Source organism: Micropterus dolomieu, linkage group LG05 (genome assembly GCF_021292245.1).
Source record: "Micropterus dolomieu isolate WLL.071019.BEF.003 ecotype Adirondacks linkage group LG05, ASM2129224v1, whole genome shotgun sequence".
Taxonomy (NCBI): domain Eukaryota; kingdom Metazoa; phylum Chordata; class Actinopteri; order Centrarchiformes; family Centrarchidae; genus Micropterus; species Micropterus dolomieu.
In genome coordinates this window covers 27,033,540-27,048,796 of record NC_060154.1, presented here as the reverse complement: position 1 = coordinate 27,048,796, position 15,257 = coordinate 27,033,540, and the positions used below count along the sequence as shown (strand labels likewise).

Sequence of the window (15,257 nt, the reverse complement as noted above, 5' to 3'; positions counted from 1 at the left end):
TTGTTCTACTTGTACCAGTACCATTGCAGCTTGCAAGTTAATGAGGAGGTTAAGGCTTTGTTTTAGGTGGATGAAGGATGAATCATCTTGATGGTCACGGCACCTTTTAAAAATAACTCTTTACACATACAGTAGATGATTTTTTAGAAAACATATTGGAATGATGATTATTTGTTCTAAATAAATAAAGTAGAACACACGCTGATATTGTTGATTCTTTTGGCACAGCACATATTAACTCATACTTAAAATTTCCCTTCACATCACTTGCAGGAAAAGGCTTGATATGCATTTTACCAGTAAAGTCTTAAAGCTGATCTACATGACGTTTACACCAGTGGCAGGCCATCTCCTAAATCATCCCTTTTTCAGAGGCACTCACTGTGATTGTAGTTGTCTTGTCTGGAAGTTCTCCAACTCTGATACATGCGCTAAAGAGAAACGGGATAATTTAAGAACTTTATTTATGCATTTCATCAGCATAAATGTACTTCTGGCACAAGATCAAAAGGATGGGAGAAATCTGAATTTCTTAATGAAAGTAATTTCTTCTTCTTTTATTCCCATCCTCAGGGTCATACGCCTCTGTACGATTAGAGAATGAACGTGAGAGTTGAGTCTCTGAAGAGAAATGTCATATCCAAGAGAGTAAGGGGAAAACTTTAAGTGAGCCTCCAAGTCAGTCAGTCTAGGAATCTCTAAGAGCAAACCAACATTAATGATACAATGTGAATTTGTATTTGGATTGTACATTTCCATATTATATCAGCAGCATATTAAACTAAGTATTGCACTTCCAGAAAGAATTGAGTGCGAGTGTGTGTGTGTGTGTGTGTGTGTGTGTGTGTGTGTGTGTGTGGGTGTAGGTGTGGGTGTATATATATAATACACCCCTTATATTTTAGTAAATATTGGATTATATCTTTTCATGTGACAACACTTAAGAAATGAGTAGTGAGTGTACAGCTTAATAAAACATCACACAGCCATGCCTAAACCACTGGCAACAAAAGTGAGTACATCCCTAAGTGAAAATGTCCAATTAGCCATTTTCCCTCCCTCGTGTCATGTGACTCGTTAGTGTTACAAGGTATCAGGTGTGAATGGGGAGCAGGTGTATTTAATTTGGTGTTAGATGAGAAGATCGATTCCACTCACATGTTTGTATGCTAAATATTAAGCTAGAGCCTGCAGGCATTTAGTTTAGCTTAGCATAAAGCCTGTAAGCAGGGGGAAATAGGTAGCCTGCCTTTGCCCAAAGTTTAAAAACAAAACAGCAGAGCCTGAGATACACTGATTTTTATTCGGAAGTAAAGGTCAAGAACCAAAAACACAGGATCCTACCTTTCCCATAATCCAACTCACCAGTGTGTATAGTTAGGCCCTCCCTGTCTGTTAAGTGTCCATGTTTTGCAAATTTGAAGCTCCCAATTTGTAACACAGGCTTTTTGCCAAAACATGTCCCCAAGCCTAAACCCAAATAACCCTTATGACATCACTATGACATCATGAGGGTAATTTCTGTAGAAGTTGGATAGCTCCCTCCAGAACCACTGAAGACATTATTCAGCTGTTTTCACTGGATGAATAGTATTCGGTGATGCGTAAACTGAACTTGATTTGTAAAATTGGAAAAAAATAAATTCATAAATTCAGATTGCATCTAAAAATCTAGGATGATTAAAAGATGTATACTATGGACACAAGGAATAAGTCAAACATAGATGTAGCTATTTTAATTTAATTCAAACTGACTGAAAATAGAATTTTAGTGAAATATGAGTAATAGCATAGTAAAAGTCATATCATATATTTTATAGTGTGGCAGTATATTACATTTGATTGAGAATATCTTACAGGTGTAACAGGTGCCTGAGGATTTTACTGTGAGTATAATCTGTTTAACGGTATGCAAAAATCTATTAATCCCTTTGCCAGGAATACATTTTGCATGCCATGCTGATTGCCATCCAATAAAGTTTTCTGCCATGTATCAAAGTAGGAGATCAGCAATCCCTTTATCTAGGCTTAGACTTTACATATTATGTGGAACAATACTGGTATTTATATTAACAATATCCATCTCTTCCGCTGGGTGATTTGCCTCACCCAAACTGTTTGTCTAGATATCTTTAATTCCTTTCAGTAATGTGCAGAAACTCACCCACATCTGTTATCATCACCTGTGTAGTTCCTGATTTTACAACCTGCTATCTCTCTGTCTAACCAACCTCAGTCACATCATTGCCCTGCAAATGGCAGGGCAGTAATCAGCCTTTGTCCTCAGCACTTCCCTGGCTTCCCTCCACAGAACACTTATCGCTGCCTATTTGAATATGCAATGGTGTTTGATAAACTCTACAGATGTTCAATTAATGTCTCATTTTGCATGGAGTGCTTTGTAATTGCGCGAATGTGACAACATCGGGTTGCCATTGTTTTTTCTTTTTTTTCTTTTCTTGTCTGTTGTGTCTCGGCCTGAGGTGTCCCGCAGTTTCCTCTATTCCATGTTTGCACACATGATAAGAGTGATGTATGAGTGCGTGTGCAAACACCGCCCAGCGAGCTGTCCATCATTGTTGCTGTGAGACAGCAGTTTTTAATTTTAGTGCCTCTAAGTGTTTTCCAAGAAAAATCTCATGTGAAACATTTTCCAAAGGATTCAAAGTACTGCTAACTTTATGGTTTCTGCAAATTTGAACAAATTAATCAACAAAGGGCATCTGGAAATTCACAAATAAGAGAGAAACCCAGTGGGGCCGGACAATATTACAACGGTATTTTCCGTAACAGCCCGGCATCTTAACTTGCTTTCTCATAATTGGAGATCCCATCTACATGATGTTTTCATGTGTTGACCAGAAACTGGAAGACCTGGGTTTGTTGGTTCAAACTAAACCTTTATTGATAGCCACAGATTTTTGTAACATCAATTTTATCTTAATTAATCTTAGTTAATTGAGTCAGTCATCTCCCAGTTAAATTAAAGGTGCTAGAAGTTGAAGGCTTTTTACATTCCTGGAGGATGCAATCTCAGACAAAACTTGCTGAGAGCAGGATATGAGATGTAACAGATCTAAGAAGAGTGTTCCACTTTAGAGGAAGAGTGCTATAATTTGACAGGCCAAGAGTACACTCGGTGTGCCAGTTTTTGTGTGAACACACCAGCTGTAGAAAGCGTCATTTGTCATGATTACATCCAGGTATGTGGTGAGGGTAATGCTCTGTTATTTGTATTCAATGCATTTTCCCTTAGACCAGTTTCTGTGGAGCATTCATGCCTGTGGCTGTAAAGACAGAAATAGTTATGATGCTTAAGATTATCATGAAATCAAATCCTGTTTTCGATGGTAGTGATTTTCATTGTTAGTGGCAGAGTCCACCATTCCCATTCTGGTTTCCTAAGAGGGATTCACAGGAAACAATGCTTCATGTAATCCAGCGTTACTGTTAACTATGTTTACAGCGAGCTGTTCGATGAAGAGCTGCAGGCGACAGGCCGCACACCACTAATTCAGAGTTAACCAACTTAACTGTGTCCTGCTGTTGTGAAGAAAAATTCTTGTGCCATGCACAGCATGAAATCTGATCAGTCGCAATTATTTCTGACTTCTTGATTAAAACTTGCCAACTCTGTTAACAACTACACCAGTTGCGGTCACCCACAGTAACCACTTTTGTCACCAGATCAACTAGGACTCTAACTTAATATATTTGCTGAACTAAAAGCTGACCATATTTAGAGACCTATGATGTTGATATTGATTTAATAATGACATTTTCGCAACTCCACAAAAAAAACATAGAAAATGAAGTCATAATGTTCTCGCAGTCATTGTCTATAGAGTTCAATCCAAAATGTTCTTTCTCAGTCACCATATCCATTTGAAATTGTACTCTTAGAAATAAAGAGTAATTTTCTGTCTCCTTTCACTTTAGAAAGTCTTCTTCAAACCACGAGAGCATATTAGTTAACAGAGCTGAGAGCAATGAGGACACTTTCTCTATCTGATAGCTCAGCTGGTCTTTGAAGAAGTTCGTCAGTGGGATTCAGTGTCACTGAGGTTAATTACTTACACGGGGTTCCATGCCTACTGTTCTTAGTCCATTTTACGTCGTCCATATCTGTCTAGCTACTAATTCTTGCAATTTTCTGCTGCATTCCCACAACCAGATTTTTGGTTTACCAGTTAATTTACTTTAAAATGGTTCCGTAGCTGCCCTTTGCTTCAGGTTCTTTGCTGGTAAACATTCAATCTGGTTAACTGACACCAGTGACGGTAAAAGGGTTGCAGACAATGCTCAGTTCCCTGTTTGAGGCAGAATCACATCCCCACTTTCCTGTTTATACTACCACTTCCCATGAATATAGATCATCCAAAGTGCAGCCAGTTTAAGTGTACTGTAATGAGACTGATGTAAGTAACACAAGGTCACGCCAGGAGCTGAGCTTCACATTGAAAGAGCTGTAATAAAGAGATAGGGATTTGCCCACACAAAACTTTAATCTATTTCTGCCTCTTTTGACAGAATTTCAGAGACCACCAAGGTCACGGACGTCTAGTTACTTGACTGTAATTACGTTCATTATCTGGTGTTGTACTATGGCTCTGTTATTTAAAATAAATGGGCTTTGGTCTCATTGGCTACACTCTCCCAATGATTTTCCATTCTGCTTTTGTGAAAGAAGAACTGCTCACAGCAGCCCTGACCTGCCAGTCACCAAGAAACGTTCATGATTGACTGATGAGCTTTTACCCACCGTGTCTGTTTGTCTGTCTTAGAAGGTGGTAATGACAGCCTCACCGATCACCCTTTCATGTCGCCTTTTTAATGGTTTAACTACTGTGCCGCTTTATTTTTGTGTAATTGCTTTTCACATGCAGACCAAGTTTTTCAGCACAAACTCTCAATGTAAATTTTTATCATCAACTAGGACTCTCTTGAAGACGAAAGCACTTTGTCTGTGGAACTCGGTATATCAGTCCACATGTAGAATAAACTAATTCTCTAATTAACAAAAGCTAATCCAATCCAATTTTCTAAATTTTCCAATTTTCAACGTTTGTATGTCTTAAGTATAATTTACCACATTTTTGAAGCATGCAAATAACTTTGCAAGAGAGAAAATATTCTGCATTTTTAGACTTTGGGTGGAAACCATACTTTTTTTGAGTGGCTTTCTTCTCCTGACCACAAGCTTTTTATTTCTAAATTTGTAAACTCTTTAATGATTCTGCTGCCACTAAGCGTGTAAGAGAAGCCTGGGAAAAGGAAATATACGATGCTGTTCCCAAGAATTTATGAAAGTCTGCATTAGCCCAAATTCACAAGTTTGGTTCACATGCTAACACAAAACAAAATCAAAGAAGGAACTATGTTGCTTTTATTTTGGCTGTGTCCAATTTTGGTCAATATTTTTGACCTGTTTTCCAGTGTATATAAAAGAACTGTGCTTCCCTGAACTTCCTTCTTATGCACATAAGCTTTAATGGTGGGAAGGGAATTTAAGAAATAGAATTATCCACAATGGTGTGATTTATTTAAATATAGGAAACTTTGTGTTACAGCAACAACTGAGCTACCAGCTACAATTGGCGTCACTTCACTTCACAGTGCACACCTCCCAGTCACTTGTAACCTGGCGCAGTGTTGTTGTTGTGGGTGGGCATAACGAGCTTGGGCCCGTGCACTTTTAAAACTGGCCCATCCTTTTATTTTTTAGTATTAAAATTAACATTTAAATACACAGTAAAGACAAAAAAATATATATCCCTTTCTATAAAGTAATGCAATGTGTAGAATAAGTGTATGAACGGTTCAGGATGCAGCCACTGTGTAATGTATTAGCTGCAAAAGGGTTTTCCAATAAGACTAGAAAAACAAAGAAAACGATGTAGGCTAGATGGGACGTAGATCTGGAAGTTTCTTCCTCACTTGTTTGTCTCTATATTGCCTTATTAGCAGAGATTCCGGTGAGAAGATTATGAATTGACAGTGCAGTTTGCTGCTCTCTATCCTGTTAAAAGTCAGTCTTGCTGCAATCAACTTAAATAAATAATAATTCAGCAAGATAATCCAAACAAGATGGTGCTTCCTTGAGTAGAATTAAAATGTCAGTGATACAAGGCAATGGATGCGTTTGTTTCCACAATCCACAGCAAAAAATAAACATGATAGACATGAGTAATGCCACTAGAGACAACTAGTTAGCAAGCTAACAGAGAAGTTGAAATAGGCTTAAAGTCATGGATAAAAGGTTTGGATCGTTAGCTTAGAGAGAATGAACATTTTACATTATTAGCCCAAAGTAATGATTAACAATTGAAATAGTTAGATAAACATAATGGACAAGTGGTTAAAATAGATAGCTAAAACTGAAAGGAATGGGTAAGTTGTTGAAAGATCCAGCTTCTGCCCCTTCTATGTGGTAGTAGGAATGCAAACTTGACCAAACTGATTATGACAATATCTATGTTTTGTTGTGTAACTTAACACTTTAAAAATAAATTGAAATTAGGACATTTGGACAGGTGGTGTTGATAAAGAGGTACTTGAGTTCTGATAGCGATGTGGACGTCAAACAAAGACCGTTAGAAACCGCTGCTGTAGTTGTGTTTACAGAATTTTACAGTGAATACAAACACACCATACTAATACAAAATTGATATCAAAGGGAATTTTCCTAGGGTGGCACAGCACCCAGAGGCGACAGGCATGGTGCCAGCTGTATTAGGGCTCCTGGTAATGGATGTCCTCCACAGCACATCATACCAGACTACTCTCCCACCTAACATTGGGATATCCCCGAGAACTCCCCCTAAAGCCCCTGCTGTCATTGAGAGCGGGGATATACGATACAATACATCCAATCACTGATCTCTCCTCTCACATCCAGTCACAGTGATATAAACAGTACAACACAGGAAAAAGAAAGTTTGATGTTGCTTCTCGGACTGTAATGTGGCTCAAATTAGAAATGACTGCATACCACCCACACACCTGTCACTTCTCTGTGATGGATATCCAGGTAGTCAGATCCAGAGGTTTGCGGCCAGCGCGGTGAGTTCAGGGCCTCCATATGCTCATCGTTGCCTGCACTGCAGCTCACTGTTGGCGGCTCTGCATATCTGCGAGTGGCTGCACAGCTGCTGCTCATGCTGGGAGCACTTGCTGAGCGGCAGGTATGCACCCTCCCTGGCTTTACTTGTCGTCTGAGGCACGCTCACGAGCACAGAGCGGCTCGGCTTTCTCCTGACTTCGTCATCAAATATTCATGGCTGTCTGCATTAGCTTGCAGAGTTCTAATTGAGTTCTGTATATTCAGACATGATTAACTCGGTCTAATTCCTCAAAGGAGTGAGCCAATTAGATAGCACTTGCATGAATAGGATTTCGCATCTTAGTACGTCTCCAGACTTGCCAAGACAATTATGTGTGTGTATAATTGCGCTGTACAGTGGGTGTGAGCCCACTCAACTCAAGCAGGTCATTATTTCTTATTACTGATCCACAATACAGGAAATGCAGCTGTCCTATCCATTACAAGAGAGTAAATGAAAATCATGAGTGTTGTTATTAGAATACACTGTTTAGACAAGAGAGGAGAGAGCGATACCAAACACCGGGCCCTCTAAACCTTCCTCATGTTTTTTGTCTAAGCACATTTCCCCCCCTCCCTCAAGAGCGAGCAGGAGAAAAATATCCGTGACCCAGTGCTGACCCACCACAATGTCACTCTAACTCATGGCATGAGAGAACTACTGCCGGGGTCTTTGTCAGTTTCTCTCTGTAACCAGAGCAGGAGACATTGCCCAAAGTCCAGAGGGGTCACATTCTGCTGCGGAGCTGAATTTAAGGCAGAGAGGCAGACAGGCAGGCCAGCCACTTTGCCTGAGCCGGAGAGAGAGAGGGAGATCAGGGCCCCCACTGCCACCTTTTATTCTTTAAAGAAAGGCCTGAGCCAGGCATGATCTCTGTGTCGCCCCGTCCCTTCATGTTGGCTGTAGCCTGATATAATCACTTGGCTAAAATAAGAAATGTGCATGAACAAATAAATCCGCTCAGCTGAGTGTAATAGAATTTATAAATATTTAAATCTCATTTGACACGTGCAGTTTCTGTGACTTTATCAAAACCCATGTTCTGAAGTGAAAGCAGTGAAACCTGTACAGGCGGAGCAGGCCGCTGCTGGTGAAAAGGATCTCAAGGCTGAGGCTGCTCATAAACTGTCAAGGTGGAGATATAAACTAAATGTAAAAAACAAATCAGGACAGGAGGCTCTGGCAGGATGCCACCCCATTCTTGCACCCTCTGGTCATCCATAACCCAGTGGTGGGAATTTATTACACACAGAGACAGACAGGCTGAGCTGAGCTGAGCAGGTTAGACCTACACTCAAAGGAAGAGGGGCCGTTCTAGGTCAGAGACACCGAAAACCTCGGCACACTCGTCCTGACTGACTGGCGTGCACACAGATGAGTGTCACAAACGCTCCGTCTGTGAATTATACAGCTGATAGTTTCAAGGTCACTGGTCCCTCTGAGTTACCAAACCATCAGGAGAATCACTTTCCGTTGCGTGACATGCTCGCTCACACCCACACGTAAACAAAAAAACACACACACCTCAGTCATCTGCATCCAGGCAGCAGAAAAGATACGAGTGGGTGATTTACATAACACGCTTATAAATGACAGGATTTTGTAAAGGAGTCAAGTCGTGTTAATATATCTTCATATGCTCACGCTGTGAGCCTCATGCTTAGAAAATGCACAGACAGATGGACAGAGTCAAGATGCCAGGGACTCTGGAAAGCAATCACTGATATATTAAATTAAATAAGTTCAGTGTCAGGGGCTGGGGATGGGAACAGGCGGTCTTGGGAAAGAGTTGAACCACAGGGAGGGGAAATGGCAGGGGGTCGTTCACGTGTTAACCTTCGCAGGATGAGGTGGGAGAGATGATCATGATCACTGAACCCGACCAGCTGAAAGGAAACTCAGTCCTCCACAAACACACAGTCACACACAGACTCCTCCACCTCCGTGGCCTGAGCAGACCTCAGATCAGGAAAGGGTGACGCTCCCACAATCCCTTCGCAAATGTGTGGAGATTTAAATGAGCTCCCAACCTCTCTCAGCCAAAGCAGATTTCTGGCATTTTCTGCGGGCCAAGACCTCCACGATTTGGCTTAAGAATGTGAAAAACAAGTTTATTTCCCCATAACCCCAACCACAATTATCGTATCGATTGCTTTGTCGAAAGGTTTTTCCACTGACTCAAGGTAGCTCCCAAAACCTCTGAATTACTGTTGATATGTTTTTCTTTTAGCAGATATCCCTATGTTAGAAACACTTGGGAGCTGTGTCCACAATTAGGATTCACCCAGCAGCATCAGTATCTGTAAACACTGACATGGGGACAGTTTTGCCAAATCTGCTTTTTAAATATGCATGAACAGAGGCTGGTGCCAAGTTAGCTGTGACTGAGGTAACTTGGCTTCTTTCTCGTGAAAGTACTTAAAATAATAGAAGACCCACACAAATATACTGTAAACTGAAGACTGTTGAGAGTTTTTTAGTGATGACCTTTGCATTCATAGTCTGGTGAGGACTAATTCAACCCTTATATGTGGAGTTGCAAAGGTACATTAAATGGGATGGTTTTGTAAATAAAAAGATGGACATTGGAAATAAGTAAAACATCTCTAATGAATCTGAGTGATATTAATGGAGGTTAAGTGGGGCTTAGCAGATCTTAAATAGTCCTCTTGATGGTCAGCAAGCAGCAGGTGTCACAGGAGTCTCACTCTGTTTTTAGGATGGACAAAATAGCCTTAAAGTAAAAATGCAACACAATAAACTAGCACTGAATTAAATACTACCTTTGTGAAGATCATGAGGTTATTGTTGAGACTGTCAGAGCAGCATTTACTCTCTTACCATGTTTAAAGGAATATTGTGGGAAATTTCACTGTGAGTTGGATGAGAAGATCGATATTAGCTTAGCAAAAAGACAGGAAACAGGAAAAAACGGCTAGCCTGACTTGATCCGAGGGTAGCAAAAATCGGCCTTGCGGCACTAAAGCTCATCCATTCCCATGTTATACCTCATTTATTTAGTCTGTACAAAAAATCTAAGTGTGGTTTTACTGGGGCTTAGCCAGTCTTGTCAAAACCGTGAGGTGGCCAGAGGAAACCAGTGGAGAGTTCAGGAAGTCACTCCACCCTGCCAAAAAGCTAATCTGTGACAGGGGCTAGCTTTTTATTTAGCATACGGACCAAGTCCCCAGGGACAGCTCTGGGGACTCAGGGTTTGACACAGGATGCACACCTGCCCTAAAAGGCTTTTTTCCCTATGCGCAAGCTCTGTAGGCCCAAAAATATGGAAGTTTGAGGAACATCACTTAGGCTTTTTTATGCTTCCGCCCGGCGCAGGCGATAGCCATGGCTGGAGGCATAATGTTTTTGGGATGCCCATCTTTTCATCTGTGTATCTGTCCTCATAAAACACATTTTCAGGAACACATGACCAGTTTTTCGGACACTGAATAGGTGGCACTTTTGAGTCAAAGGTCATTGTGACCACATTAGTTTATAGCCATAATGTAAGAATGAATTGGGCGATTCCAGATTTCACACGTTTACTGAGACAACACACTGAGCAAACAATAACTTGCACAGTATCTACTCTGCCTTTCACTTCCTGCCTCATTCTGAATTTTGAGCGTCATCGGAATCACGTGACTGCAAACAACGTATTGGAGCTCACCTAGCTTATTGTGATCTTATGAATGAGCTTCACCTACAGCTCATAGAGAGGCTGTGCATGTAACAATGCCAGGCAAAAGCATCGCATTCAGCTATACTGCATAAGAATCCATGTTTATATAGCAATAGTCCTTGTGTACCTGTTTAGCCAATGTATGTGCCCAGGAAGGTACTTTCATAGGATTGACTGGGGCGACATCATTGAACACAGTATCCAGTTCTCCTTGATACATCTTTCTCACTTTCTGTATAGTATCACCTCACTATGAGTCACAGTTGCTTCATTTCTGTTACTTGCCACATCTTCTTGCTTCTATTATTGTATAGCACTTACTGTAAAATAAATTACTTGAGTACATAATTACATATTTGTTGGCAAAATGATTTCTTTGTCCTTCTTGATTGACTCATATTAAGCAATGAAAGAGAGGGAGGCTGCTTGTCAAGGTTCATTAAGTCAGCAGACACCTTCCCTCAGGATGAGGAGGGTCAGTGATTTGACTCATAGTTCACGACCAAGTTAGTATCTCTTATTCACTGCAGAGGAAACCAAACAAAGCAGCAGCGCTCGGACCATTCTTTCGAACAAGCTCTTGTTAGATATCGCTGAGCTGCTTTCAGTAGGGTGTACTTAATTCACACAGCATGGCCTGGCATCAACCGGCACATTCTGTGAGGGTCTGGACACACACACACACACACACTGAATCAGATCATCTGTAAATTTGGCCCACACTGACTTCAGCGTGCCAGGTCATAAATTGCGTGCAGTTTCACTGAACTCCAGCCTGCCTCCTGTCAGCCTGATGTGGCCACGTGAAAGAAAACCCAGAACAGATAGGTGTAAAATTTGTGTCAGTGTGGTCTGGGGAGATGGTGAACAGCTTAAACTTAGCAATATACCACAGCAGATTTCCGACTGTTTACTGTTCTTATCTGCAGAGATGTAAAATACGTCTTCGTTCCAGCATTGTTTTACATTGAAAACTACAACCCATTCACTGAATTGTTTGCATTATTTTAATTGGGGATGACTCCTTGACCCCTGAGTGTGTGAACCAATGACGCAAGTATTCATATACATAATTTAGTTGCAAACACTTTTTATATAACAATTGAAACAGTTAAGACTGCAGCAATATTTAAATACCATGAATGAAAATGAGGAGTTGACAAGTATTTTGAAATTTTCAAGCAACAATGCCAGAGTTGTGATGGTTCCATCATCCAAATTGTGAGGATGCATTTCTTGTCTTACGGAAGATGACACCATTGGTTCTGAGACTAATTATTTAATTGAGAAAATGATCTGCAAATAAATGTCTAAGTTGTCATTTAGTCTAGTATTGGGTCTGTGTTTAAAATAACTGAAATGTAGAATAGCTTTTTTTCTGGATTTTTAGTAGTTTATAATTTAGTTGTACTGTATCTGTTTAAAATAAATCCAAGTCTGGAGGTAATGTCATTTGATCCCATAAAGTTACAAATGACAAAATCATTTACTATAGAAATTGATATTCTTTAATGGAAAATAAACTACCTTGATTCTTTAGATAAAAGACTCAAAATAACACTACATTTTGTATGTGTTGCTTGACTGTCTGTCTCTGCCTCACTCTGGCAGGCCTGTGTCTCATGTTCAGAGCAGAGCACACGGGACCTCTTAACTCCTTGTTACATGCTTTGTTTGCCATCACACTCCTCATTCCAACAGACAGCTGTGTCAAACGCTGTTTGGGAGCCCATTGCTAAACAGTGGGATGCTGGGCCGGACTGCGCGGGCATCACTGTGTTTGGTGTGAGGCTCCGATAGCACTTGGTAGCAAAAGGAAACGGCTTACAATAAGAAAAAGGGGGGCACAATGACTTTAACGCACTCCGCTCACCCCTCAGTTCAGCAAGAGGCTGTCTGACCTAAATTCACTTTACCTCATCTGCCTAGACATTTGTTTAGCCTTCTGGGCAAACACTTAGAGAAATGTATGAGGGAGAGGGGGGAAAAAAGAATACATATGCTTGAATACATCACATTTAGTCAGGGGAAAAGCAAAACCCGGACATCTGCAGACATAGACAGCCCTCTAGTGGCAACCTGCAGAGGACCTGGATGTCTGACAGAGAGGGCATGAAGAGATTTATGCAGTTTCCTAAACCATCTGTGGAGGTTGTACCCAAACACAGACCAAAACTCATTCTCTGTTTTGACATCAGACCCGCATTTGTGTAACAGGCCTAATAAATGTTACCTAATACCAAATAAAATGAGTCACGAGCGAATAAAAAAACAACAGAGGCTGAGCAGAATGAATGAATTGAGGTCATAGAATCTTACCAGCGAGAAAGAGAGAAATTTTGTCTTTTGAGTACTGTACTCATTACAATGGCCCGGAGGATCTGTGTGCTGTGAAATCATATGCTCTAGTTAAGCTAAACAAGGGCAAGGTATTCCCACATGAAGGGCAGATGAGAATAAGTAAGTGGAAATGCAGACAGATGAGTAAGAGTTGAGGATGGTTTAGTGCTGTTTGGCCCCGGTATCTTAGATCTCAGATTCTCAGGTTTCAAATATATTCTCCTTCTCTCTCTCCCCCCACCCTCTACCTCTACCTCCCTCTGTCTCTGTGCGTGTGTGAGGCAAACCTCAAGGGCTCAGTGCAGCGAGCTCATTAAAGGCTTCATTCCACTTCCAGGATCGAGCAGGATTGCAGTATGGACATTGTTTATACACAAATGTTGCCCTGGGAATAATGTTTATTTCTATTACCGTCTTGTACGGGGGGAAAAGACAAATAAGAATGCGAGGCTTGTCTGCATGCATTGCTTTTCATGAAATATGCCTCTCCAGGAGTGCTTTGAAGAAACGGCCATTTTTCAAACCACCTCTTTACAGCCTCAGGTCATACATTAGCTGATCCCATCTCTTGCCCTCTGTCCCTCCAGTGACACATGATCGTGTTCTGAGGAGGCCCGAGAAGCAAAAGTCAGACACCTCACAGAATCATGTCAGGAGCATTTTCACATTGTAGTTTCAATGAACCTCATCCTGTAAAGCTGCTTTGCTCATTAGCATATAGACTTTAAATGTCACTGCGCGTGCTCCGCAGCCAGACCGGGGATGGTCAGGAGTTTACCTCGGCCGAGCGGTCACAGAAGTGTCGTTATAACCGGCAGGGCCCCGCGGTGTGTCTGGGAGGCAGCCGATGACGCAGCGCAGTGTTGCTACACACCCCGAGCTGTGTTTGGAAACACTGAGGCAGCTTGCTACTACAGTGGGAGCCAATGGGAACAGCTGAACCGTGTATTCTTTAGCTCAGCCAAGCGCAGAGAAGGGGGGAGAACAGACAGACACAGAGATCCAGGAAATGCCTGAGCGAGAAGCAGGGACATCGGGGCCCATCGGCTCGCACAGCCACATCAGGCCGCACATTGATCACCCTCACATGATATATCCATCCCCCCGTAATTGCATTGCTGTTTAGAGAGGCAGTCGTTATTTATGAAATATTGAAATAACAAATGGCGTCTCCCGGCAGATATTAAGAAGAGAGATGCCACAGATAAGTCAGAGGCAGGGGCTGCCACGTCCCCCCACGGGCTGCTTGCCCAGTCGCCTGGCTGCAGAAAACCTGCAGTCATCACAAAGTGGAAATATTTACTGCTCACACTCTTGCATATGGGAGGATGGAGTGTGGGTGAGGGCAGCTGAAAAATGACTGTTTGTGTTTCGAAAGGAGTGCTAATCAGATTCCCTCAGCTTCAAAGGCATTTGAGGACAGCCTAGCTAAAGGTCCTGAGTGTGGATTTATTTGTTGTGCAGGCACAAATGCGAGCCGAGCCACCTGAAGTATGAACACTGGCAACAGGACCTTAAAAATCACAAACCTGGAGGGGAATGCAGGAAAAAAATCCTGCTGGTAAAAATTTGTCAGAGAAGTGCTAATTGTAAACAAGTGCTCAAGGGGCCTCTGGAAATGAATCATCAGAATCACTACATTCATCATCAGGTTTGTTGTGTAATCATGTGGGTGTCTGTGGGTTTGTGTGTTTGTGTCTACAGAACACCCTTGAGACCTGCAACATCTGCAGTAAGCCCATCATGGAGCGCATCCTGCGGGCTACAGGGAAAGCCTACCACCCTCACTGCTTCACCTGCGTGGTGTGCCACCGCAGCCTGGACGGCATCCCCTTCACCGTGGATGCTTCCAACCACATCCACTGCATCGAGGACTTTCACAAGTGTGTTTTTTAGGTTTTGAAATAAATATTTTTGTATTAACAATGGATCAAATGACTTTACGTCATGTGTGCTTAAAGTGACGAAACCCACAGATAATTATCACCAAACTGCACAGTTCCCCTTAGTTCTTCATAATGTTTTAGCGTCTTTCAGCTCTTTGTTTTGGTTTTATGTTACTTTATTGTTTGATTCAGTCTCATCATTCTCCTTTCCACATGAACATGGCGGTATTTTTCAGAGAAAAAGCT

At 41.6% G+C, this 15,257-nt stretch overlaps 1 protein-coding gene across 3 annotated transcripts in view; it reads left to right on the top strand.

The window, feature by feature from the left end:
- Window positions 1–15,257, top strand: part of LOC123970865 (LIM domain containing preferred translocation partner in lipoma) — a 148,115-nt gene that overhangs the window by 123,103 nt on the left and 9,755 nt on the right. For all 3 annotated transcript variants that reach the window (XM_046049219.1, XM_046049220.1, XM_046049221.1), the window contains one exon: window positions 14,830–15,008. In XM_046049219.1, the coding sequence (XP_045905175.1) occupies window positions 14,830–15,008 (179 nt within the window). The remainder of the gene's footprint in view (window positions 1–14,829; window positions 15,009–15,257) is intronic.